This window comes from Alternaria infectoria (genome assembly GCF_024043175.1).
Source record: "Alternaria infectoria strain BMP 0036 chromosome Unknown scaffold_21, whole genome shotgun sequence".
In the NCBI taxonomy this organism is placed as follows: domain Eukaryota; kingdom Fungi; phylum Ascomycota; class Dothideomycetes; order Pleosporales; family Pleosporaceae; genus Alternaria; species Alternaria infectoria.
In genome coordinates this window covers 292190-318313 of record NW_026250710.1, presented here as the reverse complement: position 1 = coordinate 318313, position 26124 = coordinate 292190, and the positions used below count along the sequence as shown (strand labels likewise).

At 53.0% G+C, this 26124-nt stretch overlaps 9 protein-coding genes across 9 annotated transcripts; 6 read left to right on the top strand and 3 right to left on the bottom strand.

Annotated features, from left to right (window-relative positions):
* Window positions 1–345: 345 nt before the first annotated feature.
* Window positions 346–1239, top strand: J4E92_009165 (uncharacterized protein; the record flags this gene model as incomplete). Its single annotated transcript, XM_051500514.1, has 1 exon — window positions 346–1239. One exon carries the CDS (start codon window positions 346–348, stop codon window positions 1237–1239), a length of 894 nt encoding a protein of 297 aa, XP_051349340.1.
* Window positions 1240–1597: 358 nt separating this feature from the next.
* Window positions 1598–4271, bottom strand: J4E92_009164 (uncharacterized protein; the record flags this gene model as incomplete). The annotated part of the gene is made up of 5 exons (XM_051500513.1): window positions 1598–1816; window positions 1869–1882; window positions 2086–3918; window positions 3965–4042; window positions 4106–4271. 5 exons carry the CDS (start codon window positions 4269–4271, stop codon window positions 1598–1600), a joined length of 2310 nt encoding a protein of 769 aa, XP_051349339.1.
* A 421-nt stretch (window positions 4272–4692) lies between these two features.
* Window positions 4693–6848, top strand: J4E92_009163 (uncharacterized protein; the record flags this gene model as incomplete). Its single annotated transcript, XM_051500512.1, has 2 exons — window positions 4693–5485; window positions 5545–6848. 2 exons carry the CDS (start codon window positions 4693–4695, stop codon window positions 6846–6848), a joined length of 2097 nt encoding a protein of 698 aa, XP_051349338.1.
* A 570-nt stretch (window positions 6849–7418) lies between these two features.
* J4E92_009162 (uncharacterized protein) lies at window positions 7419–10381 on the bottom strand (the record flags this gene model as incomplete). The annotated part of the gene is made up of 6 exons (XM_051500511.1): window positions 7419–7556; window positions 7607–8976; window positions 9040–9340; window positions 9390–9751; window positions 9799–10276; window positions 10331–10381. The coding sequence occupies 6 exons, from the start codon at window positions 10379–10381 to the stop codon at window positions 7419–7421; spliced, it is 2700 nt and encodes an 899-aa protein (XP_051349337.1).
* A 1716-nt stretch (window positions 10382–12097) lies between these two features.
* J4E92_009161 (uncharacterized protein) lies at window positions 12098–13191 on the top strand (the record flags this gene model as incomplete). The annotated part of the gene is made up of 2 exons (XM_051500510.1): window positions 12098–12636; window positions 12750–13191. 2 exons carry the CDS (start codon window positions 12098–12100, stop codon window positions 13189–13191), a joined length of 981 nt encoding a protein of 326 aa, XP_051349336.1.
* A 45-nt stretch (window positions 13192–13236) lies between these two features.
* On the bottom strand, window positions 13237–14079 carry J4E92_009160 (uncharacterized protein; the record flags this gene model as incomplete). Its single annotated transcript, XM_051500509.1, has 1 exon — window positions 13237–14079. One exon carries the CDS (start codon window positions 14077–14079, stop codon window positions 13237–13239), a length of 843 nt encoding a protein of 280 aa, XP_051349335.1.
* Window positions 14080–14487: 408 nt separating this feature from the next.
* On the top strand, window positions 14488–15202 carry UBC12 (NEDD8-conjugating protein ubc12; the record flags this gene model as incomplete). Its single annotated transcript, XM_051500508.1, has 4 exons — window positions 14488–14508; window positions 14567–14654; window positions 14710–14999; window positions 15050–15202. 4 exons carry the CDS (start codon window positions 14488–14490, stop codon window positions 15200–15202), a joined length of 552 nt encoding a protein of 183 aa, XP_051349334.1.
* A 756-nt stretch (window positions 15203–15958) lies between these two features.
* Window positions 15959–17262, top strand: ILV2_2 (Acetolactate synthase, mitochondrial; the record flags this gene model as incomplete). The annotated part of the gene is made up of 3 exons (XM_051500507.1): window positions 15959–16160; window positions 16211–16518; window positions 16567–17262. 3 exons carry the CDS (start codon window positions 15959–15961, stop codon window positions 17260–17262), a joined length of 1206 nt encoding a protein of 401 aa, XP_051349333.1.
* A 2974-nt stretch (window positions 17263–20236) lies between these two features.
* J4E92_009157 (uncharacterized protein) lies at window positions 20237–25159 on the top strand (the record flags this gene model as incomplete). The annotated part of the gene is made up of 3 exons (XM_051500506.1): window positions 20237–23653; window positions 23705–24666; window positions 24718–25159. 3 exons carry the CDS (start codon window positions 20237–20239, stop codon window positions 25157–25159), a joined length of 4821 nt encoding a protein of 1606 aa, XP_051349332.1.
* Window positions 25160–26124: the final 965 nt, after the last annotated feature.

Genomic DNA, 26124 nt, shown 5'->3' with positions numbered 1-26124 from the left:
CGGATTCCAGACCAGACGAGCTTCGACACAACGCCTCGACGACGTTCCTACACAAACCTCGGTCTACAGCAGCGACATCGGGGGTGAAACATTCTTGGGCAGTGAAAGCAAGGAACTCCTACGGGACTCGGCTCTGGCTGCCTTGTGAAAGCTATGGATAGTCATAGCAGAAGCAATGGCAGCAGTCTTTCACCGACTAGTGGGCCCTCTGGGACTATACAATATCCCCTGATTGTATATGTACAAAGCACCTCCACCGTTCACGACAAGAACCACCACACCATTCAGCTCTACCGGCACTTGCGTTCAACCAAATCAGTACCAGCACCAGCATTACGACCAACAATGCCTCTCTACGACTCCAAAGCAGCCTTCGTCGCTTCGGACATGAAGGCATGTCCCATGCCGCCCTCCGATCCATCCTGTCCTATCTGTCGTGAGGATCTTCAGCCTCACGAGCCTGAAGCCTCATCCGCGAGCCCTTCAGGCGAAGCTGCACAGAACGGCACCACCATCACTGACAGCTCCGCCGAAGACAACGACCCCATCGCCGCCAACAGCGCACCCGCTGAACCAAATGAAGATCACTCCCCCGTCAAGGTCACCTGTTGCAACAACATCTTCGGCCGCAATTGTCTAGAGAGCTGGCTCACCAGGGCAAACAGCTGTCCATTCTGTCGCGCCGAGTTTTTCCCATCGCAGACTGTACCAACCGGAAGATGGTTCAACTGGTTTGCTCGGGGCATGGAGGCTCGAACCGACGTGGGGTTGGGGGCAGCGAGAGCTCGATCCGGAGAGGGCATGCAGGCGGCGCATGCTCGATACACAGAGATGATGGATCGCATTACACTCACACACGTAGGAAACCTGCGTGCACAAATGATGCTGGAGGAGACAGTGCTACAGCGTACGTTTGAGGCTCTGCAGCAGGCGGGTCCGGATGTGGGATTGCCGACCCGGGATGACGCTGAGGATGAGTCTGAGTTGTCCTCTGAGTACGAGTCGGAAGATGAGTCTGATTCAATGCCCGAGCTAGAGCCGTTGGATGAAAGCGAAGGGTACTACTCGGGGTCTGGGTCTGTTCGGAGCGAAGATGAAGATGACGAGTCTGAGTTTGAAGATGATGATGACTATAGTGGTGATGAGGGTGGAGGAGGCGATGAGCCCCCGGAGGGACCTGGATCTGGAGGCGCGGTTTGTGTTGCATGCGCTCATACAGGTGCTTCAGTGCGAGCCTAGAGTGGCGTCGCTGGAACAAAGGGTGTAAAGGAAGGTTTCGACAGGCTGGAAAAGCTGATGTATTCATTCTTCCTGGTTGCGTTTCTTGTAGTCATCCATGAAAAATCATGTCGAAGTAGCACTTGCTTCAACTATCACAAGCTCAGCATCTATTATACTCATCCCCTGACTTTGCACGTCTACCTCTACCAACGTACCTATGCGGCTATGACCAGCTGCTGGATCGTTGAATACCACGATGTTTCAAGCGATCCAACAGCTGGTCATAGCCGGATAGGTACGTTGGTAGAGATAGACGTACCTATCAGACTACACCACATCTCCCATAATCACCGTCCCTACCCTACCCATTCCACGCTTACTGCCACCGGAACGCATCCCCCGGAATAAAGAAATTCGCATCCTCAAATGTGATCACGCGATCCATATCCAGAAAATGACTGTCCATAAACGCGTCCGACAGATTAAGCAGCGACTGGTCTTGAGTGCTATGCTGGTTCCCCGTCGTACCAGTATTACCGTACGGAGCGAGCGAGGGGCCAGAGACCGGGACTCCGTTTCCGGGCTGTTGATACTGCTGTAATGGGGTATGGTTCGGGTAACTAGCTGATACTTGCGGAGATGCGTACATAGGGGGTGGCGGCTGTCCGGATGGTGATATCGCGTGCGCGCTTGGGAGACGCGGGTGGTGTTGCTCGTAGTTGCTGGGAGAGGGCATGGTTGTGTTCCGGGTTATGTCTGGAGGCGGGATGCGGCGTGGGCTGAGAGTTGAGTGTGAACTGGTGAAGCTGTTGGTACGTCCGTGATTCCTCATCAAAGAACGTTCATGCGCAAGGCTTCTGGAACGCGCTTGTGGTGTTGCTGCGTAAGTCGGGCTGGCATAGTTTTGTGGGTCGAGGGTTAGGCCGTTGTGGTCGTAAAAGTCGAAGCGAAAATTTGCGTCGTTTTGACAGGCTTCGAGGAGTCGTTTGAGGTGGTTTGCGTAGATTGCTGCTTGGTTATTCGGCTTCGCGTCGTCTGTGCCTTTTCCTTTCCATCTTGCGGCCATTTCCTCGAGGTTGTGGATTAGTCGGTGGAATTCTGATCGTAGAGGTTTGCGGGTGGCTTGGTGTTCGAAGAGTAGTGCTTTGGCGGCGATGAAGGCGCAGAATGAGAATTGGACGTTAACGAATGGTATGGGCGTATGGGTGAGAAATTTGTCGACGATGTTTGAAGTTTCTACGGCGGCGAGCTCGCAGGTTTGAGCACTGCATTCTTTTGGTAATGCGACGAAGTCGTTCCATCCGCGGGGTGGGTATCCGATTGGATGGTGCAGTAAGATCATAGACGTATTATGCGTAATGTGGGCTAGAGTCAGGTTAGGATCCATGTCGACCACAGTCCTGTCTGACGAGATATTGGAGTCCTTCCACCTGGGTGGCAAGAATATCTTCCACTGCACAAGCCTCAAGTCTAGCTCCTTGAAGCGTGTCAGCCAACTGACTGCATGCTCCTTGTCTTGCCAATTGATCCTTTGTTGAAGGAAGAATGTCGTCACTTGACTCAAGCTCTCGGTAGCCTCGACACAGTATGCGAATGCGCCTAGCTTGGAAGCATCGATGTAGCCGTTGGCGGAATTGGGACTGGCTCCTGGGGGCAAGTGGTCCACGCCTGGGTCCTCTTCGTTGTATTGCGCGGGCACGTTTGCTAGTGAACGCCCAATGCGAGCGGCGGCTTTGTTCCAGATGCCGAAGTAGGGTGTGGTCACCGGCTCTTCTCTGGTGAAGAAACCGCCGTCTGCCGGTAACCGACGATGCACGTCATCTGCTGTGAGACTGGTGTTCCATCCCGTAGACACCGAACAATACCGATCGAGCAGAAATATGATCCAGAATAATCTTCGTCGCTCTTCCAACTCCGTCCAGTCGGTTGAGGGCTTCACTAACCGCACAGGTGTCATAAGTGATCCCGACTGCGATGTTGATGGCTCAGTAGTAAGTTGGAGATAGTCTATAGTCCTCGTGAGCGACCCGATTAACGGCCACGCTCTTTGTGTTTGACCGTCATTGAGAAGATCAAAAACTAGGAAGATGAGGGCCTGCAAGCTTTCGATGGTGACATTGCGCATCGCATGAGTTTCCACAATCATCCGGGAGACCCTTGTCTGCTGGAGTATCTGATCGTTATCCAGATATAGTACGTTGGGGTCCATATGTCGCAGAGCAACGGCGACCAAAGCATGAAGGACCAACACATGTCCTGGATCCTGGCAACCTTGGCGCACTCGCGTTTGGAGTCTCGCCTTATGAATATATGGAATCCAATGATGGAATGAGATACAGAAGAAGTCTGCGACCTTCTCGAGCAGTGGTTGAGATGGCAAATGCTGCGCGATATCAACATCTTCGAAGGGGAAAAGCCAACTCTCAGCAATTGGCATCTCGAATCTTCTTTTCAGCGGATTGGACACGCCGTTCTCTTCTTCGGAAGCTCTGGAGCCATCCTCTGCGGTTTGGTGGTCGTGGCTATAATCGGGAGTAGGCGCGACATACGGCGCGTGTTCCTCAACGCGAGGTGCGCGTTCTTTTACAGCACTGGGGCTCTCATGCGCGACGGCATGGCCATTCGCGGTGGTATCATCGTCTCTATACCGCGGCCGGATATTTCCCGCATCATCCAGCAGTATCCTCTCCAGAAAGGCTACGGAGCGTAAGATTGAGTTCATCGTAGAAGGAGGACCACATACCGACGCGGCGGGTCAACGCCTCAACAGCTCCGGGCTTAAGGCCAGGTTTGTTCTTTGGCTGATAAACACATTCAGAGGCTATGGCACATTAGCGACGCAAGGTAGCGACGCGAAATAGCGCCAATTGACAGAAAAACTCACACAGCCTCAAGCAATGCGAGCACGAGGGTGTCTCGCGCGAGCATCGCAGCTTGCGTTGCTTGCAGCTAACGCACGCGGGCGTGTCACCGCCCACCGAGACGGGACCGTCGTCCTCGCCTGCCTGGCTACCATTGCCAACCGAGTAATTGGTCCACCCAGCCGACATCAGCACGACATCGCAAAAGCGCTGATCAAGAAGAAGCAAATGTGGAGGATGCAGCGAGCGGCGGGCATCGGGATAAATCGATAATTACTCCACACGCGGGCCCCGCGCGGTCTAACCCTCCTTTCGGCTGATCACCATCACTCCACCCCGGAAGCCACCCGATTTCATCAATACGGGACGGGAGCCTATGGCGATACGCGGTAGCGATATATCTTTCGGATGCGCTACCTATTGAAGTTCGGATGCGAAGAGGCACACGTCTTTCGCATCCACTGGTGTCGCCCAAGACGGGTCACACCATAGAACCACCAGACTCAGGAGACTATGGAACAAACAGAGCTGCGACTGCATGGCCTTCGTTTGAGAGAACTATCAGGATTCGGGTCACGCGTCAAAGGCTCTTGACAACGCTCAAGACACCATGCCTCCGCTAAACGGCTTCTCAAACAACCCGTTCAAGACCCACGCCGACTTCAGAACCGCATCAATAGCACTTCTTCGCGCACTGAAGCCATATCAATCACCCCATGGCGCCCGGATCAAACTCCCATTATCAACCGGCACCCATTTCGACGATGTCGCCGCCCAGCTTGAAGGATACGCCCGACCGCTATGGGCAGTCGGCGCGCTGATGCACTCGAACATTGTGTCTAAAGACGAGTACGAAGAGCTCATCAAACCATACGCCATAGGCCTGGCCAATGGTACCAATCCACATCACGAAGAGTACTGGGGTCCCGTCGTACTACGCGATCAACGAATGGTGGAAATGGAGATCATCTCGTTCGCGCTACTATCAGCTCCAGAGACCATGTTCCATTCGCAGTCTGAAGAAGCGAAGAGGAATATTACGGAGTGGCTGGGGACTATCAATGGCAAAGACTTCCCCACGACAAATTGGCTGTGGTTCCGCGTTATGACTAACCTAGCGTTGATCAAAGTATGCGGTATACCCAAAGAGCATGTACTAGATGCGATGAAAGCGGATTTGGATCTTATGGAGCAATTCTACCGAGGAGATGGCTGGGCAGCAGATGGCGTCTGGAGCGACGAGGGACGACAAGCAGATTACTATTCCGGCAGCTTTGCAATCCAATTCTCACAGCTCATCTATGCAAAGATGGCACACGATCTAGATCCAGAGCGGTGCGAAAGGTTTCGGGGTAGAGCGAAGGAATTTGCAGTGTCGTTCTGGCGGTACTTTGACACGAATGGTATGTTTGAATGCCTACCGCAGACACCCAACACTCCAACACTGACTAACGCGCCCCAGGTGCCGCTATACCCTTCGGCCGCAGTCTGACGTACCGTTTCGCATTCGCTGGATTCTGGTCCGTCGTCGCTTTCGCCGAGCTCGAGCTCCCGGAACCCCTCAACGACTGGGGCGTTATCAAAGGACTTTTGCTCCGGCACTTCCGCTGGTGGAGCAAGAAAGACGACATGTTCAACATCGACGGCACTCTGACAATAGGCTTTACCTACCCCAACATGTACATGAGCGAAGACTACAACAGCCCGCAATCTCCTTACTGGGCTATGAAATCTTTCCTAGCACTGGGACTACGGGAAGACCATCCGTTCTGGACTGCGGAGGAGAAACCTTTACCCAGTGCAGATGTGGCAGTTATGCCAGTTAAACCGGCTATGCATATCCTATCCAACCGGCCAAACCACCATTTCCTCCTCTCCATGGGCCAGTTCTGTCCTTGGCCGCTCAAAGCCACAGAAGCCAAATACGGAAGATACGCTTATTCATCGCACTTTGGTTTCAGCGTGCCTACTGGTACGCTGATACAGCAAATCGCTCCAGACAGTACACTCGCAGTGAGTAAAGACTGTGGCGAGACATGGCGGGTACCATGGAAGGTCACAAACCATCGTTTTGCTACTGCACAACTGATGCGCAACGACGAATTTGTAGAGGACATACCATGCTTGACGAGCACATGGAAGCCCTGGGCCGACGCCGACATCACGGTGCAAACACACATCGTAGCTCCTTGCTCGCGCTGGCCAGATTGGTACATCCGCTGGCACCGCTTCACTAATACCGGGTCTGGTACGGTTAATATCCAGGCCGTTCAAGGTGGCTTTGCGATCCAAGGCCGCGGCGATAAGTACGGTGAAGTCTTGCCAACACACGCACATAGCTCTGAACTCTCCATCCAAGCAAGCCGAAACAAAGCATCTTTCCCGCAGGGCACGGTAACAACCCAGAACACGACACTCATCTGCTCCAACGCCGGCGCCAGCGGCATCGCTGCCCTTGATTCACACAGCACCGACCATGCAACGATGAAAACGTATGCGGAAGTCCTGAAACCGGATGCGAATACGAATTTGATGTGGCAGCGCACACTCATTCCCACTATAAGGAACGAGTTGGGTGTACCACCAGGTACTTCGGGACAGCCGTCTTCTGATTTTGGCAGCGCGGTGTTCGCTCTGGCTAGGACGAGTGATAGAGAGGAGCGGTACGCGGGGTTGGGTTATAGTGAGTTGTGGGGTGATGTACCAGTACTGGATACTGGGAGAGGGAAGCAGAGGGATGGGGAGTGGTATATCAAGCTTGAGTAGACATGCGACAGGCTAGCAAATGCATATGATCTTGTCTATGATCAGCTAGCTGGGCAGGACATAGGGACGTTGTGTGACTTACCATTCAAACCCTAGTCACAGCCTTGGCCGACAAAATATGAGTAACGGAAGAGTCGAAGGCTAAACGTAGGGGCGTAGGTCTGAGCAGCACACGAGCATATGCCACACGCAAACGATTTTTGAAACATATTCTAGTATTCAATCTAGCAAAAAAAAGACCCGCAAGCCCAGCTAATCGTGCAAATGTGATAATCGGTATATCTTCCTCCATTCCCCAATCCGATTCAAATAGGCGCCCAGACATTTCAAAAGGTTGTCCGTTATAGCTATAGAACACACAGATAGTACAAGCAGGTCATGATCTTGCCAATCCGCATCGTAGATGTGCAAAGGTGATTTTTTTGTACATGACAAAGAGTCATAGAAAGACCACGTATAGCCTCCTTAGCTTGCGCTGAGGTCCAAGACACCGAGTAACGCCAACATGATTGATTAGCAAAAGATGGCTGCTGCCGCGAAGGATGAGTGTTTTGAGTGGGTTCGGTGTTTCTACCTCTTCCTCACGCAGAAGAAGAGACCAGTGCGACCAAGGAACCACAAGCATCCGGCGAAACGGACAATGGCGAGCGCGGCGGTAGCCCAAAGAAGGGCCTGGAAGAAATGCGCGGTTCTGCCGGAGGCGCTTGACTGTAATTGAGTTAGTAGGATGATCGAGACAAGAACTTCAAGTAACTTACAGAGAAACCGAAGCGGTCAAAGTTGTCCTGGGTGATGACAACCGCAAGTGTGGCGTTTGAACCAATCCAGGCTGTGCACAAATGGGTACGGAAAGACTTGTAAGAGTCCTCCAGAGTCTTCTCGTCGCTCTCGACAGGTGGTACGTAAGGAGCGAGAGCACGCTTGACGGTGGCCTCGAACTGGCTGTCGATATCGGCTTGTGGCAGATCCGGCTCCTCGATAACGTTGTGCTTGCCGTCAGCTCCCTTCTCCGTCTTCGCTGAAGGAAGCGCATCTGCCTTGTCGGAACCCTTGGTACCCCAGGAAACATCGTGCCAGTTGGAGAAGGCGTAGACGTTGAGGATGTTGACGTAGGAGGACATGATGAGCAGATACTGAGGGAACGAGGTGAACATGTGCCATGGGTCCATGTAGAGGAACGAGGCGACGTAGTAGAGACCGAAGGTAGCCGCAAGAGCGATAATGATAATACCGACACCGCTCGACGAGAAGAAGGACGAGGCGAATGCTTCCGGTGATGAAGTATCGAGTTTCTGCGAGGACGGGTTCGTGAAAGCCTGAACAACGAGGTAGATAGACAGGATAACAATGTAGAACTGGATGAGACCGAAGACGCAGAAGGAGACCAGGTAAGACCACTTGGAACCCTTTGGACGATTACCAAAGGCCAAAATGAACTGTAGGACCAGGAATGCGAGGTAGAGATAGGTGACGATGACGTTGAAGATGGGCGTGACAGTGTTTCCGAAGGGCCAGGCGTCTCGCGTATCGGTTTTGGTGCCGACAAGACTCATGATAACGACGGTGGTAAGCCAGAAGGAAGCCAGGGAGAACCAGGCCATGATGGTCTGGAAGACGTTGTACAACATTTGAATGTGCAGGAAGAACATGCGGACGAGGTTGTGGCCACTCTTGTACATGCGGCCGAAGTGGAGCAGGGAGTAAATACCGGCAGCGAAGGAACCGTTCAACCAACGACGACGCTGACCGATGAACTCGGCAGCACCCTCAGGCACATCGGTTTCACCCTTGGAGGCCTTGATGTAGGTGAGATGCCACTTGGATCCAGCCTTGGCGACAAGCTCGAAACAAAGAATACGATCTTCGGCCAAGAACATGTTCTTCTTGAAAATGTTCATGCCCTCGATACCCTTCTTTCCGAGGATCTTGGCGAGTGTGTGGTCACCGTGGAAGTACTGCTCGAGCGGTCTGCCCATGATAGCACGGTATCGGTAGGCCGAGAAAGCACCAGGCAACACAGAGACGTATCCGAAGGAGGATTCCAGCGGCTTGTCGAGAATGTTACTGATCTTGTACTCGAAGTTCTGCGCGGCCACAAGCGGGTTAAGGAGGTTCTTCCAGCCCTTGCCTGTTTTCGCTATCAGCATCATATCTCATACGACCGAGATACTGTAATCGGAGGAAAACTTACCCAACATAGCGTGAATCTCACCGCAAGCACCACCGAGATCCTTGTCGTTGTAGAAACCTTCCCAGAGAGCGAGAAGGGACTTGGGACCGGGCTTTGTACCAGCATCGAGCAGAATGCAGACTTCGGGGTTCAGAATGCGACCGATAGCAGTGAAGAGCCATCTGTGGGAGTTGATCTTCTTGCTGTTCTTCTGCTTCAAGCAGAACATCATCTGGACGGGGGGAAGTGTGCTGGCGCTGTCATCGTGGGGGCGAATGAGCTGCTGGTTGGGCGTAACGGAAAGTTGCGTGGTGTATTCAAACTGAGTTGTTAGCGAATTACGGATAGACTAGCGTTTGATCAATACTTACGATATGAGCAACGGTCTCGTTTCCGTCAATGTCCTTCTTCATGACACCGTCCTGGTAGATACCAACGGTTGCGAGCAGGTCAAGAGTACCCTTGTCGCAGGGGTCAATACCGTCGAAAACCAAGCACACGACGATCTTCTGCCAGGCCGGACCGCCCTTGTTCCAGAACTCGGACTTCTTCAGGTTGACAATGTCGCGGATGTTCTGCATAACACCGTGCAGAGTACGGGCAGTAAGGACCTTGTCTTCGTTGTAGTAGGTAATGGCAATGAGCAGCTCGGTGTGGCGGTTGTACATGGCCGGACGCAGATTGTAACCGTTCTTGAGGGTGAAGTCGTTGGGGTCGCATGTCGCAGCAGTGTCTAGCGGCTGTCAGACCTGAAGGGGAAATACAGAACGTGGGACTTACAGCGCATGTGGGTGAACTCCTCGCTACCGCTCTCGAGGTCATTGCGGTACTTGGCCTGGATGGCGTTCTGGATGGCAGAGGGGACGGGGTAGTCGGCACTCAGAACGGAACCCTGGACAAGCTTGACCTTACGGGTCATACCACGCTTGAGGCCACCTGCGGCACCTCCGCCGGGCTGCTGTCGCTGCCTCCATGCTTCGGTCGAGCTGGTCTCGCTCCTCTGGTATGGTGATGGGGCCCGCTGGGGAGCACCGAAGTCGCCCTGCGCGTCGTAGCCACCGGACGCCGAGTAGGAAGTGCCAGCGTGGGCCTCGCCGGGGTATTGTGTTGGCCTGTCGGTCGCGTAGGACTCGGTCAAGCTGTAGGTGGAGTGCGGGCGGACCTCAGGGTTGCCGTAGAAAGGGTCCGGGTGGGCGCCGGTAGGGTTCTCGTGCAGCAGCGAGCGGCCTACTTCCTCCTCATCGTGGGTGCGGTCGTACTGCGGACGCTGTCAGTATGTCGTGCCTTGCTCCATATCATCAGGGGCGCCTACGCCGGTGTTCGGGTCTCCAAGGTTATAACCTTGGTTATTGTTGTACGCCATGACGTGCTGCAGTCCACGGGCCGGCGCTGCAGATGGCGGAGTTGAAGGGAAAAAGGAATAGGCGGTAGGGGTATAAACGGTTGAGATGTCAGAAAGGCGGCAGCGCACAACTCGGGGTGTCGCTTGATAAAGGTGGATGGAATGTCTGGGGCGCTTCAGGGCTGAGAAAGCTGAAGGGACGCGCGCTATACCCCTTGTGGTGGGATGGGGGAAGGTGCGCTAGGAAAACCGCCGTCTCTGAAACACGGCTTAGCCAGCTTCTATTCGTCGTCGCCGTGTAAGCTGCGCGTTTCGGATGCAGCTGGGCACTCCTTTAACAAGAATGCATTCGTGGAGACGCTTCAACAACGGGCGATCGCTCCTACTTGAATTCGACGGCAACCGCAAAACCTGCTGGCGGTGAAGCACACGACCGAAGCACATGAAGTCTCCGTCGTCTGTCAGTGTGGCGCTAGCCGGCCACGACCTCTAAAATTAGACAGGCCCTGGCCGCTTGCTTGCTCAGCCTCACCAAAGTCTACCAACATCGCTATTGCCGGCATACTATGATACTATCATGTAGATGGCCTGACTCGCCCTACGCAGACTACTCCTACGACGTGCATACAACGCCCGTTGCCGTCGAGTGGCTGAAATGCTCAAAGTCCCCTTCTGCACGGCTGCGCGTCTCTGTCTCAAGCTAGGGGTCGCACGGCCGACGTCAGCCAGCTTTCAAGGTTGCTCCGCAGGCGGATCCACTCAGAGAGATCTCCTAGTTCTCTGCAAAGGGTTGCATGCATTGCTACTGTAACCCAGCCTACCGACCTGTATACGAACCTGTAGTCGGAGCGATTGATTTCTAAATAGGGCCGTTCCCATGCCACCACTACAAACCTTGCCACGTCGTTTTTGCCTGCCGTTTTGCCAGCGTTATTGCAGTGCTGCGTTTGGCTGCCGGGTTCGCGTGATGGCGGTGCGGTGGCAGGGTCCAGGCCTGTGGTGAGTCTCCTATCCGTCGCTGTGGGCCGCCGTTGGAAAGTTGTCCCTGGACCCAGGACCCTTCATCTCTGCTGGGTCTCACATCTCAACCGCCACATACTCGATCTCGCTGACAGCTTGGCATCGGCGTCGGTACCACATATCTTCTGAGACGACGTCGAAAGTCAGATCTTCCATTACGATCCTTGGTTGGATATGAGCCTGCGTTGTTCTATTTCTTTAACATATGCACAACAACATGCATAGAACAGGTTGGCCTATGCTGAGCAACAGTCTGCGCAGCTCCCCCGAGTCATCACGTCACGTGCTACAGCCGCCTCTTACATCCATGTATACCTCCAAAGCTAGGGAGTTCCTTCCAACTCAGGTAGCGACATATACACATCTTCCCCAAATCGCTTTTTTGGCAGCGAAGTTGGCGAACGCTCCTGCCTATTTGCACCTTATCGCGCGGGGAGCAGCAGGCCGCACCTTCCGTCACCAGCGCCTCAACAAAACGAAAACTTGTATTCTCCATGTGCATCCACACCACTCGTGTAGTCTTCCTCATACTCGAAAAACAACACCTTGTTACTTAACCCGCTTGGCTGGCGTCATACCCGCTGCTACTGCCCCGCATCGAAATACTAGTCGCAATAGTTGTAACTACAACAATTGTACATCTTATTCACTAACCACCTACGAAGCTCTACACAGTTTCTCTTCGACCCGCATATCCACTCAGCGGTACGAGCCGCCATGGCCTCAGCCGCACCGTTAGTGGATCTGCCCAAATCCAAGTCTGGCGCTTCACCACCATCCACGGCAACCACATCTCCAATAGCTGAAGGTCACGACAATACAACTCAATGGCAAACACCTGAGAACCCAAACTTTGTGCATCCTGATCACGCAATACCGTCACCAAGCTATCCTAGCGCGGAGAATCTCATCATCGTTTGCTGCCACGCCATCTTCCTTCCGAATGCAGATGAGCCCAACTTCCCACTGTGTAGTCCTCACTACGAGCCGCATTGGTTGCTGGCGCCCTTTCAAAAGTCAGATGAAGCGACAGGCAAGCCAGGCGAGCATGAGACGTTCTTGGCCCACATCAAAGCTGGTATCGATGCTTTGACTGTGGGAACGGACGCAGAGCATCCTCCTTCGAGCATTCTTGTTCTCAGTGGCGGAGCTACTAAACGAGCGGAGTCTCTGAAGACCGAGGCACGCTCATACTACCATGCAGCGCTCGCAGAAGAGTTGGCAGAAGGTCACAGGGGTGGAGGAAGAACTCATAGGTACGTTTCTGATACAATGCTCGCAATGTCAAATCGCGTCATTTGACGTGCTGTTGAATGAATCAAATGCAGATAGCAAAGACTTCAAGAACGTATTCTGACCATTTACATAGATTATACAACAAGGGGTATATATTACTAGAGGAACAAGCCACCGACTCACTCCAGAATCTGCTGTTCAGTATCCTGCTTTTCAGGAAGGCTACCGGCAACTATCCGAAACAAATTCGGGTAATCACGCATGCTTTCAAGTCGAAGCGGCTCCTCGAATTGCATGCTCCAACTATTCGATGGCCGAAAGAGCGAATTCTGGTACAGGGCATAGATCCGCCCATGGCGAATGACGCATTACAGAGCACGCTTCGTGGGGAAGAAGAGAACGGATATGCGGCGTGGGAGAATGACCCTATGGGTACCGGAGATCTTTTGGGCGGGAAGAGACAGCTACGCGGATGGGACGCCAGCAAAGCAGCTAAGCACTTCAAAGACTTGGAGGATAGTGTCAAGGAGTTGTTTCAGGGCACAGTATCAGACGAGCTGCCATGGATAAACTAGACGAGGAATTGCTAGAATTTGCCTACTATCTAATGTCTTACTATGCTACCGAAGCGCCTTGTTTGGCCGCCCACAAAGCACCACGTCTTCTCCGAGTGGAATCCATCTCGTTCCAGTCAATCTTGTTATGGGCAGTCGTCCCGAGCCGCCATCCGGACACACCTGTACACCGCCTCTTCCTAGCCACGTAGGAGCAATCGTAACGATCACCGAGTCGACCAGCGAATAGGCGGGACCAGGTCCCAGTATATCATTGATGACAAAACCACCGCCCTCGATCATCACGCTCTTTATGCCTCGGTGCGCCAAAGCATCGAGAATGATATGCCATGACGAACCAGATGCAGCAATGTCTTCGGGAGAGAGTCCCAGAACCAGGACTTCGCCACCTACGCTTTCGAGTATCTTTCGTTGAGTATTAGATGGCTCCACGCAGGTCACAATATAAGGTGCCTTCCCCTTGCCCTCCTTGGCTAATCTCATCACCTTGCTCTCTTCGCTAAACTGCCAGCGACCGTGAGGATCAACGACAACTGGTCTTGGTTGTCCAACGAGCCCTTCTCCACCATAGCCACCTACGCCTTCGATTCGGCAGTTTAGTGATGGGTTGTCGGCAATAGCTGTTCCGGCCCCGATCAGAATAGCATCGTGTCTTGATCTGAGGAAATGGGTCATGGCCTTGGATTGCGGGCCAGACAACGCTGTCTGCACACCGGGTGCGATGGCTAATTGGCTGTCGAGAGAAGTAGCGAAGGTTAATGTGACGAAGGGCTTAGGAACGTATTGGTGAGCTCGGGGCGATGTAGGCGAGTCATGCGGTAGGTAGCCTTCTATGTGCTGGCTGTCAGAAGCTGGAAAGTGTAACGCGTCTCGTACTGGGGCTGCCATGGCTGCTGTGACTATGTTCCGACTCTACGTGCGAGTATCGTGAGTCTGTAGATGGGAGGCTGAGAACCATGGGTGACTAAGCCGTAAAGTGGGCATCGCCGAGAAACCATGGTTGGACCCCTCGTCGCAGCACGGACGCCCGAGGATCGTGGCAGCCTGCCCAACTTATCTCCCAAGGTTCACTCTCACGTATAATATCTCTAGCCCTTCTTTCGTTTGGCGTTCGTACTTTCGCAGGCCCTCGCACTCGCCGCCTTCTCTACTAGCCTCTCCCTATCACCCAACCGCCACCTAGTCCCCTACCTCTCGCCGTTTGCCCCGCGACCCTCACGCGCGCGCATTCCAGCACACCAACGCGGTTACATTTATACAGGCAATAGCCCGAACGCCGCATACAATACCGCCAAGATGATGAAAATATGGTCTATGGTAGGTCTTTGGAAGTCTAGTGTCGCGTGGTAATGCAAGACGGCTAACAATTCTGCAGAAGAAACAGCAGCAGCAGGATGAGGCTGCACAAGCTGCGTCGAGCAAGAAGAAGAAGGTAACCCCAGCTCAGCTGCGAACACAAAAAGGTACGGTCATCTCTCGACTACATACCATATCTCTTGCAAAGCTAACGCGACATAGATCTTGAAGAGTTATCCCTCGGCACAACGATGAAGACGCACTTCCCCAACCCCGACGATATCCTAAACTTCGAGCTCACGATCGACCCTGACGAGGGAATGTACAAGGGCGGACGCTTCAGATTTGACTTCAAGATCAACCAGAATTTCCCTCACGACCCGCCAAAAGTCAAGTGCACACAGAAGATCTACCACCCGAACATCGATCTTGAGGGAAACGTCTGCCTGAATATTCTGCGAGAGGACTGGAAACCGGTGTTGAACTTGAACGCGGTTGTTGTTGGGCTACAGGTATGTTTCCAGGTTATTAGACACATGAACAGTATGTTGACAGATCACAGTTTCTCTTCCTCGAGCCGAACGCGTCGGACCCGCTGAACAAAGAGGCCGCCGAAGACCTCAAGCAGAACCGAGAGGGTTTCAAGCGCAACGTGCGCGCATCGCTCGGCGGCGGCACAGTCAAGGGACAGAACTTCGATCGCGTGCTCAAATGAGCTTCATCGCATAGGATCAGAACAACACAAGCTTTCACGCAGCAGTCCTTCGAAATGCCCCTCTACGGACGGATGCATTACAATGATATGAGACCGAGTCACGGGCTCACTACAGGACAGGGTTGATGAATGGGAGAAGGCTGGAGGTGAACATGTCAATACATTAGCGACTGCATGTATGGTCTGGCGCATCATGTAGAGGGTGCATGGGTATCATACGGGCGCAATATAGTCTTCCAAGATCTCATACAATATGACTGCACATTTGCGCACATAAGTGGTTTTACCCGTTCGTGATACTTTACTGTGACTGCGATGTTTGCTCAAAGATTGCGTCACCGCCATGCTGAATCTGTGTCCGTCTACCCAGGCTGTGAGAGCTACACGCAAAATGTAATGCGCAACGTTACCTCGTAGTAAATAGGCCCGCTTAGACTACGGTCAACCTCACCAAGTCATCAGCCGCCACGCACTATCCACTATGACTGGGTCCAGCGATGCCTCATATCATCAGAACCGCTCTCGGAGACACGCATTCCTCCCCGACGACCCTCCGGGCCCCTGCTAGCACTCTGACAGCGTGCGGTGATTGGCCGAGGACGCGAACGGTCGGTCTGGGGCAGCGATAATCGGCCTGGTCCAAGCTCCCCAACTCGAAATTCTGGGTGGGTTGACGATCGAGCCCAGCGTGTTTAAAAGCCCATATCCCCGCCGAACAATTCTGACCCCAAGATACCCCTTTCACACACATTCACAATGGCTTCAAGACCTGTTACCCGCGCTCTGCGCCAAACCGCTCGCCAATTGGCTTCCACTCCCGCTCAGAAGCGCACTTTTGTGTCTGCTCTGAGTGCTGGTGCTAAGAAGGCTGCTCCCCGCGCGGCTGTTACAAGCCAGTTCCAGCAGACCCGCGGTGTCAAGACCATTGACTTTGCCGGAACCAAGGAGACTGTCTACGGTGAGTTTGACCATTCTTGGTGCATTAGGATCAAAGCTGACAACAAACAGAGCGTGATGACTGGCCAAAGGAGAAGCTTCTTGAGTACTTCAAGAACGACACCATGGCCATGATTGGCTACGGATCTCAGGGTCACGGCCAGGGTCTCAACATGCGCGACAACGGCCTCAACGTCATTGTCGGTGTACGGAAGAACGGTGCTTCGTGGAAGGAAGCCGAGGCCGATGGCTGGGTTCCCGGAAAGAACCTGTTCGACATCGACGAGGCCATTGGCAAGGCCACCATTGTCATGAACCTCCTCTCAGATGCCGCTCAGTCTGAGACCTGGCCCGCCATCAAGCCCCAGCTCAAGGGCAAGGTAAGCAATACTCGTCAATTTGACTTGAATTGGAATTAACAAAATCAGACTCTCTACTTCTCCCACGGTTTCTCCCCCGTCTTCAAGGACCTCACCAAGGTCGAAGTCCCCACCGACATCGACGTCATCCTCGTCGCCCCCAAGGGCTCCGGCCGCACTGTCCGCACCCTCTTCCGCGAGGGCCGTGGTATCAACTCGTCCATCGCCGTCTACCAAGACGTCACCGGCAAGGCCAAGGAGAAGGCCGTCGCCCTCGGTGTAGCCGTCGGTTCCGGATACATGTACGAGACCACCTTCGAGAAGGAGGTCTACTCCGACCTGTACGGCGAGCGTGGTTGCCTGATGGGCGGAATCCACGGCATGTTCCTCGCACAATACGAGGTTCTCCGTGAGCGCGGCCACAGCCCCTCCGAGGCCTTCAACGAGACCGTCGAGGAGGCCACGCAGTCTCTGTACCCCTTGATCGGCGCCAACGGCATGGACTACATGTACGCCGCGTGCTCCACCACCGCCCGCCGCGGTGCCATCGACTGGAGCAAGCGCTTCAAGGCGGCCCTCAAGCCCGTCTTCGACGACCTCTACACCTCGGTCGAGAACGGCAGCGAGACCAAGCGCTCCCTCGAGTACAACAGCCAGCCTGACTACCGCGAGAAGTACAACCAGGAGCTCAAGGAGATTGACGACCTGGAGATCTGGCGCGCTGGAAAGGCTGTCCGCTCCCTCCGCCCTGAGAACGCCAAGTAGATGTGCGTCTCGAGGAGAGGTTGAGCTTGGATAGTAGGGAAGGTGAAAATGTGTAGATAATGTCATGTCTTTTGTTACGATTAGGGATGTTATGGCGTCAAGCGCTGGGTTTGTCATGGGCGCTGTTATAGCTGCATTGGCGGCGGTCAAAAAAGAACATTGGAAGAGAGACGGAAGGGATAGCGCAAAAGCGAAATGAATACCTTTCCATGACAATATCTGTTCTATTTCATTCATTCTTTCGTGATGTACATTTCAATGGTCTGAAGATATTGTTCCTCTTAACAGTAAAACCACGCTATTGCGTATTCATTCATTCGTCCAATACATCATACATATCCGTCATACTTCTACTTCCCTACCCCAATCCAGCTTTCCCCCATCCTATCCTATCCTATCCTATCCTACTACCTTACTACACGCTCTCCCACCCACTCCTGTTCGAAACCGGCGGCGCTAACCTCGTGAAAGCCTTGGACCGTGCGTATGTCGTCCAAAGTCTCCCTTCCAAGTCTAATACTAGTCCTGGTTTGGGTCTTTGTGCTGATGATGCAGGGGTGCTGCATTTGGGGGATGATGTTGATCTTGATGATGTTGATGTTGATCAAGGTGTGGAAGGTGGTGAGGGGGGAGGTGATGGGTATGAAGTTGAAGTCCATGAAGTCGTGGATCGGTGTGAGCCTATTGTTGATGTTGAGGCTGATGTGGATGTAGACGAGGTGGAAGTTCGATAGGCCATCTTGATCCTTTCGATGTGTTTTGCGGGGTCGTTAAGGATTGTGTTGAAGTTTGGGGCTTGGTAGGGTTGCGCCGGTGTGTACATGTTTTTCTGCGAAGATGTTTTGGATGGGAGACGTTGCGAAGGTAGTTGTTGTAATTGTACTTAATGGGATAGTAGTCGTCTGGATGGTAGATCAAACGTTGGTCTACGCGGAGGGGTAACTAGGTATGGTCGTAGATTGTAAAAGCTTTGAGGAAAAACCGAGAAAGGAGTGTAAATTTCAATGTATGGAAACTTTAATGACTCAGTTACCATATCCAGTGTGAGCTGAACTATGGTCTGAGGTGGTGAATTTGGTGTATATTGGTGTAGCGTACCATGGTTCGTTTACAACATCTCTACCTAACCCAATCCAAACGTCCTATCACGATTTTTTGAACCTCGCATTCATGTCCCATTTGAATAAAGTCGTCCTCCAGCTTCCCCAGCCGACGTCGAATGTGAACTGACTGCGTACTCTACGGTAGCCTGGTTCCTCTGGTCCCGTGTCTTCTACGATGGGCTCTTCGACGGGCTCCACAGTGGGTTGTGCAATGGGCCATTGGACAACTTCCCAGTCTTCGCTGATTCTCGTGTCGTTGACTTTCTCACTGTCGTGTCTTGGTTTCGATGGGGTCGCATCAGGCACTGATGTGGTGGGTCAGTCAAGGTATAGTAGTTGTTGTATTGACTGGGAGTTGCACCATGTTCTTTACTGTTCGGACGAGTTCCGAGTATGGGCTTGCCGCCTGTGCTTATATTATAAGACCATGACGATTCGCGATGGTATGTGCCGCCTGTCTGTGCCATTCTGGGATGACTGTTTGAAAATCAGACAGTTGTTGATGCGCTGTGGTGGCGTTTCGCAAAGATGTTGGGTTGTAAACTTTTCTGGGTCTCATACAAATTCGTCTGCTGACAACCGTAGTGGTTGCCTGATATGGCTGCGCCACGTCTTGATACTGCGGGGTGCTGAAAGAGGGAAGGATCTGTGTAGAATTCCCGGAAGTGACGGAGTTCTGAAGGATGCGAAGGGCTGTAGTCTCCGATCAAATCACATTAACGTTCTGAATTTGACTGTGGGCCTGGAACGACGCTGCTGCATACAAAGTAGAATTCCAAGTAGTTATCAGAATTGGTGAAATGGGAATTGCTGTCAAGTGTGCCTTTTTCTACATTGTGCTGGAGAGAGACTAAGAGATTAGGGTGAAGTTGCCAAGTTCCTTCTTTCTACGAATATGTTTCCTCTTACACAGCCCGACGCGGCATCGTGTTGTCCTTCAATCGGCTCCTCCTCGTCTTCTGAACCTCTTCAAAAGGGAAATGAACTCATGCGGGGATGGGAGTGACAAGCCTGGAGTTGCACGCCCTGAACCATACCAAACAATGCATCTCTAGGTTAACTCGACTTTCAACATGAGCAAAGCAGAAAGGGTTCGCGAAATTGCAATCGATGAGTCGCGGCACGAAGACAAGATAAGGAAAGTAGCCATCTGCGTCGGTCGAAAGTGGAAGCGAGGCCAAGTGGCCGAGACGACAAGCACTGCTTGGCTTCCCCTACCTGACGCAACGACATATTGCTCCTCGGAACGCCCTTGCATCAAGCAAGACTTCGACATTACCCATCAGTGCTCAGGCGCTGTAATATGCAGTGTACCCATTACTCAGGATAAAGCAGACACAACAAGGAAGCGGATATCGAACGCTTCGCGCGTTCGCATGCTTTTGACGCACCTGAACATATCCAACGCCCACGCACCAGCAACTCTCCGCACCCCGCGGGCACCTAGCGCCTCCACAAATCGCATGGCGGATGTGCCAGATCGTGCATCGATCAAGGAGGCGTCGAATCACTCTCGGGTTGGATGCGAGGCTAAACTCCGATTTACCGATCTGGGGATCTAACATCAACATGACATCACCACTTCAACATTGAACTATCGACGCGTCGCAAACATGAGGCACGTTACAAGTGCGTGCGCGCAGCGAAGCGCTCTAGTCAACTGTCACTGGGAACTATGTTATAGTACTGTCCCTCCGTTTGGATCCCCCACAACGCCCGCAACTTTCGCGGATAGTCCCTTGAGACCGTCGCAAACGGCTTCTTTTAGCCATCTTTGTTTACAGTCGATCATTGGATAGCGATTATTCTCGTAGTAGTTTCACGGCGCATACTACTTTTCGTTGGCCTTCCTAGGCTGTGGAAACTTCGCGATGGCTTCCAACGAGGCAGGAACGCTCCAGGATTCTGATCAACAACACACACAAGACGCGTCGCAACAACAATCACATGTTACTTCAGACGCGTCTGCTACCTCCAGCAATACGACTACGCACAATACGTTCATCTCTAATGTCTTACACACCAGTAGCCGGAGCTACTACGGTGCAGAAGGCTCAGGGTTATTCTCAGCTTCAAGCAATTCCACGGCGGTACCATCACCAGATGTGCGACCCTCCCAAGACGCTGCGACCGACCATTTAACTTCCGGAATTGTCTCTAGCGATGAATCTACGGCCCAGCCTCTCCCAGCCAATGACTATCTGCAGAAGACGACATCAGGAGGCCCAGTCGAGGAGCACGTAGTTCTCCACGATGATTCTTCAGACTCAGAGCATGAGGCAGACGAGCCATCTGAGAAGCGTACCGAAACCGCCAAGAGGCCCGGCCTCCAGTCGAAGAACTCGAAACCCATGACCGAAGACGACCTGTTCCGCGCGTTGTCCAGGCGAAGAACGAGCCAGGCCAATGGCCTCAGCAAGACAAATACTAGTGCGACAGGACGAAGCCAAGAGGAAGAAGACGAAATCAACAAGCTCATGGGAAAGATGTTTGGACACACCAGGCAGGAAGCATCAGAAGAGGAGAAGACGAGACATCAAGGTGTAATTTTCAAGCACTTGACCGTTAAGGGCATGGGTATTGGAGCGGCATTGCAGCCGAGTGTTGGAAGTCTTTTCCTAGACCCAGTGAGATTCTTCAAGAACCTACTCACAAAGGGGCCACGCAAGGCAGGCGGCAAGCCCCCGATCCGCATCCTTCTCGACGACTTTTCTGGTTGCATAAGACCTGGCGAGATGGTGCTAGTTCTCGGAAGACCTGGGGCAGGTTGCTCAACATTCCTCAAGATGATCGGCAACCAACGATACGGCTACGAAGAGATCACAGGCGACGTTTCGTATGGCGGTACTGACGCGGACGAGATGGGCAAGAAGTACCGTTCGGAGGTGCTTTACAACCCCGAGGAGGACCTCCATTACGCGACGCTCAAGGTCAAAGACACACTCAGATTCGCGTTGAAGACGAGAACGCCCGGCAAAGAGTCCCGAAAGGAAGGCGAGTCCCGCAACGACTATGTCAACGAGTTCCTTCGTGTAGTCACCAAGCTTTTCTGGATTGAGCACACCCTGGGTACAAAGGTTGGCAACGAACTGATTCGTGGTGTGTCTGGTGGTGAGAAGAAGCGTGTTTCGATCGCGGAGGCCATGGTGACCAAGGCATCGGTACAGTCCTGGGACAACTCGACTAAAGGTCTCGATGCAAGCACCGCTCTCGAATACGTTCAGAGTCTTCGGTCTCTCACGAACATGGCTCAGATCTCTACTGCCGTTGCGCTTTACCAGGCAGGCGAGTCGTTGTACGACCTCTTCGACAAGGTTCTTTTGATTCACGAAGGCCGCTGCTGCTACTTCGGGCCTACCGAGAAGGCCGCGGAGTATTTCAAGAATCTTGGCTTCGTCAAACCCGAGCGCTGGACCACCAGTGACTTCTTGACGTCCGTAACTGATGATCACGAGCGACAGATCAAGGAAGGCTGGGAAGATCGCATTCCTCGTACTGGCGCGGCTTTTGGAGAAGCATTTGCCAGCAGCGAGCAAGCCAATGACAACCTGGCCGAGATCGATGAGTTCGACAAGGAGACCAAGAAGCAGGCTGAAGAACGTCACCAGGCACGAACTAAAGCTACCAAGAAGAAGAACTTCACCATCTCGTTCCCAGCTCAAGTCGTTGCCTGTACTGACCGCCAATTCCGCGTCATGGTGGGAGACCCGCAATCTCTTATTGGCAAATGGGGTGGCATCTTCTTCCAGGCCCTTATCGTCGGGTCATTGTTCTATAGTCTTCCAAACACTGCACTGGGCGTGTTTCCACGAGGTGGTGTAATCTTCTTCATGCTACTTTTCAACGCCCTTCTCGCTCTCGCTGAGCTTACGTCTGCTTTCGAATCCCGACCCATTCTACTGAAGCACAAGACCTTCTCCTTCTATCGACCGGCCGCCTACGCCATTGCGCAAACTCTAATCGACATGCCCCTTGTCCTGGTTCAGGTGTTCATCTTCGACATTGTTGTATACTTCATGGCCAATCTTTCGCGAACAGCATCGCAATTCTTCATTTCACTCCTCTTCCTCTGGATCATCACGATGACGATGTACGCCTTCTTCCGAGCTATTGGAGCTTTGGTAGGGTCCTTGGACGTCGCAACTCGGATTACTGGTGTTGCAATCCAGGCGCTTGTCGTATACACCGGCTATTTGATCCCCCCGGCGAAGATGCATCCCTGGTTTTCGTGGCTACGTTGGATCAACCCCATTCAATACGGCTTCGAAGGTCTCCTAGCAAACGAGTTCTACAACCTCGAAATCCAGTGTGTACCCCCGTTCATCGCGCCGCAAATTCCTGGTGCCCAGGAGCAGTACCAGTCTTGCGCTATTCAAGGCAACAGGCCTGGATCGCTTACAGTCGCCGGTCCGGATTACATCTCTGCAGCGTTTGGCTACAGCAGATCGCATCTCTGGCGCAACTTTGGCTTCATCTGTGCCTTCTTCCTCTTCTTTGTCGCGCTAACTGCTTTCGGTATGGAAATCCAGAAGCCCAACAAAGGCGGAGGAGCCGTCACTATCTACAAACGCGGCCAAGTTCCCAAGACTGTTGAGAAAGAGATGGAGACCAAGACCCTACCTAAGGATGAGGAAGCTGGCAATGGCGAGCCTATCACCGAGAAACACTCCAGCGACAACGACGACTCCGAAAAGACGGCTGAAGGTGTGGCAAAGAATGAGACAATCTTCACATTCCAAGACATTACCTACACCATCCCATACGAGAAAGGCGAGAGAACGTTACTCAAGGGCGTTCAGGGCTTCGTCAGACCCGGCAAGCTTACTGCGCTGATGGGTGCATCGGGTGCCGGTAAGACGACATTGCTAAACACCCTTGCCCAGCGCATCGACTTTGGCGTTGTTCGTGGAGACTTCTTAGTCGACGGAAAGCCACTTCCGCAATCCTTCCAGCGTTCGACCGGTTTTGCAGAGCAGATGGATGTACACGAATCTACAGCAACTGTACGCGAGGCGCTTCAATTCTCGGCACGGTTGAGGCAACCCAAGGAAGTACCCATTCAGGAGAAGTACGACTACGTCGAGAAGATTATTGATCTGCTTGAAATGCGCGACATCGCTGGTGCAGCTATCGGTACGGCTGGAAACGGACTTAACCAGGAACAGAGGAAGCGTCTCACGATTGGCGTGGAGCTTGCGAGCAAACCTGAACTGCTCATGTTTCTTGATGAACCTACTTCCGGCCTTGACTCTGGTGCTGCTTTCAACATTGTTCGCTTCTTGCGCAAGGTAAGTCCACAAATCTCGGCATTCTAAGATGACTGACTAACTCGACTGCAGCTTGCGGACGCTGGCCAAGCAATCCTTTGCACAATCCATCAACCCAGCGCGGTCCTCTTCGAGCACTTTGACCAACTATTACTTCTCAAATCAGGCGGCCGTACAGTCTACTTCGGCGATCTAGGCCACGACTCCCAGAACCTCATCAAGTACCTCGAAGCCAACGGCGCCGACAAATGTCCTCCGCACACCAACCCTGCTGAGTACATGTTGGAAGCTATCGGTGCCGGTAACCCCGACTACAAGGGCCAAGACTGGGGCGACGTCTGGGAGAAGAGCTCAGAGAACGAGAAGCTCGGCAAAGAGATCCAGGATATCATCTCCAGCAGGCGCGATGCATCGAAGAACGACGAGGCTCGCGATGACCGAGAATATGCCATGCCATACCCTCAGCAATGGCTCACAGTCGTCAAACGAAGCTTCGTGGCTATCTGGCGAGACCCCCCTTACGTTCAAGGAATGGTCATGCTTCACATAATCACTGGGTTATTCAACGGCTTCACTTTCTGGAACCTCGGAAACAGCCAAATCGACATGCAATCCCGACTCTTCTCCATCTTCATGACCCTGACTATCGCACCTCCACTGATCCAGCAACTGCAGCCTCGCTTCCTCAGTGTGCGCGGCATCTACGAGTCTCGCGAAGGCAGTGCTAAGATCTACTCTTGGACTGCTATGGTCTGGGGTACGATACTCAGCGAGCTGCCTTACCGAATCATTGCTGGAACTATTTACTGGTGCTGTTGGTACTTCCCGCCTGGCTTCCCCCGCGACACATACACGGCGGCGAGTGTTTGGCTCTTCGTTATGCTGTTCGAGGTCTTCTATCTGGGCTTTGGACAGGCTATTGCGTCTTTCTCTCCCAACGAGCTGCTCGCGTCGCTACTTGTGCCGTTGTTCTTTACGTTCATCGTATCCTTCTGCGGTGTGGTCGTGCCATATAACGCGCTACCCTCATTCTGGTAAGTAATATTCACGAACTAGTATGAGACATATACTAATCACGAGCGCAGGCAAAGCTGGATGTATTGGCTTACTCCATTCAAGTACCTGCTTGAAGGATTCCTCGCGCTGCTCGTCCAAGGTCAAACCATCCGATGCGAGACTAAAGAGATGGCGATCTTTCCACCCCCACCTGGCCAAGACTGTCAGACGTACGCCGGCCAATTCGCGCAGCAAGCAGGGGGCTACGTCGAAGCCCAGCCCGACGGGAACTGTGGGTTCTGTCAGTACGCAACTGGAGAAGCCTTCCTGGCATCCTTCAACGTCTTCCCACAGTACATATGGCGTGACTTCGGCATTATGTGGGCGTATATTTTCTTCAACTTTTCCGTCGTCTTCATCTGCACCTGGCTGTACTTGGGCGGCCTACGCCAGATCAAGTCATTCTTCAGCCCGGCCGCGCGCAAACAAAAGAAAGAGGCAAAGCAAAAGCAGAGTGGTGATGCAGCTTGATACAGAGATTTCAGAGATAGCAAATATTCGGCACAGTGTGCAGCGACATGCTTCGACGTCGACTGCGAAGACGCGGGTTCCGGAAAACTCCTAGCCTGCCCGCGGCCGGAACGCGCAAGGCTGGGAGACGCAGCTTTGGGACGGCCCATCCCAGCGCACTGTGGGGCTCATTTCCGCCTCGTGCATTCCCCGCGAAATGCCTCTTGGGGATCTAGAGCATGTGCTAGAGTTTCTCTGTACGTACAGGCTTGGTTCTAGCGTCCACCATAGTCACCCGTATAGCCAGCGGTGTAGCATTAATAGTAATTTTGACAGCACAGCTGTCATGTGTACAGAGTGCAGTAGCTTCCACTGTGCATTTGACGTGTGAAGTATCATGGATGTGCTGGTCTCTGTCGTAGCTGTCGAGCGATGCGCGATTAACAAGACCGCTCACACGAGATGCTCGGCACTTTGACACATGCAAACCCAATCTTGCAGGTATCGGGTTAACAAGGCATCGTGAGAAGCATCGAAATGCCTCAGCTTTTCCGATGGGCAGCGCCGCCCGTCCGAGGCCCTTGATTTGTGCATCGTGAAATCGAGCACTAAGCCGAACGGCGTTCCATCATAGTGCAGGGGTCTGTGTGGATCGCAAACTGCACACGAGCTGGAACCGGAACTGTGGTATCTTTGCACCGCCTCCTGTGGCCGAGCTATGCTGTCGACTATTGATTATCGCGATGCGCAATATTGACGCGCATGTACTGATTGCGGTATGAGGCATTTCGTACTGTTCGTTCATGGCCGCTCTAGTCACCCTCCTCAATCATACCGAGGTCTACGATCAATAGCACAGCTTCTCCGGCGAGAAATAGGCCAAGAGTCGTTATAGCCGAAATGTTCGTAATGTGGCCCAATGAAACAATGACGAAAGGTCGTTGAGCCTTTACCGCTTGCAGCGAGCGTGAATGTGGGGTAAGTGC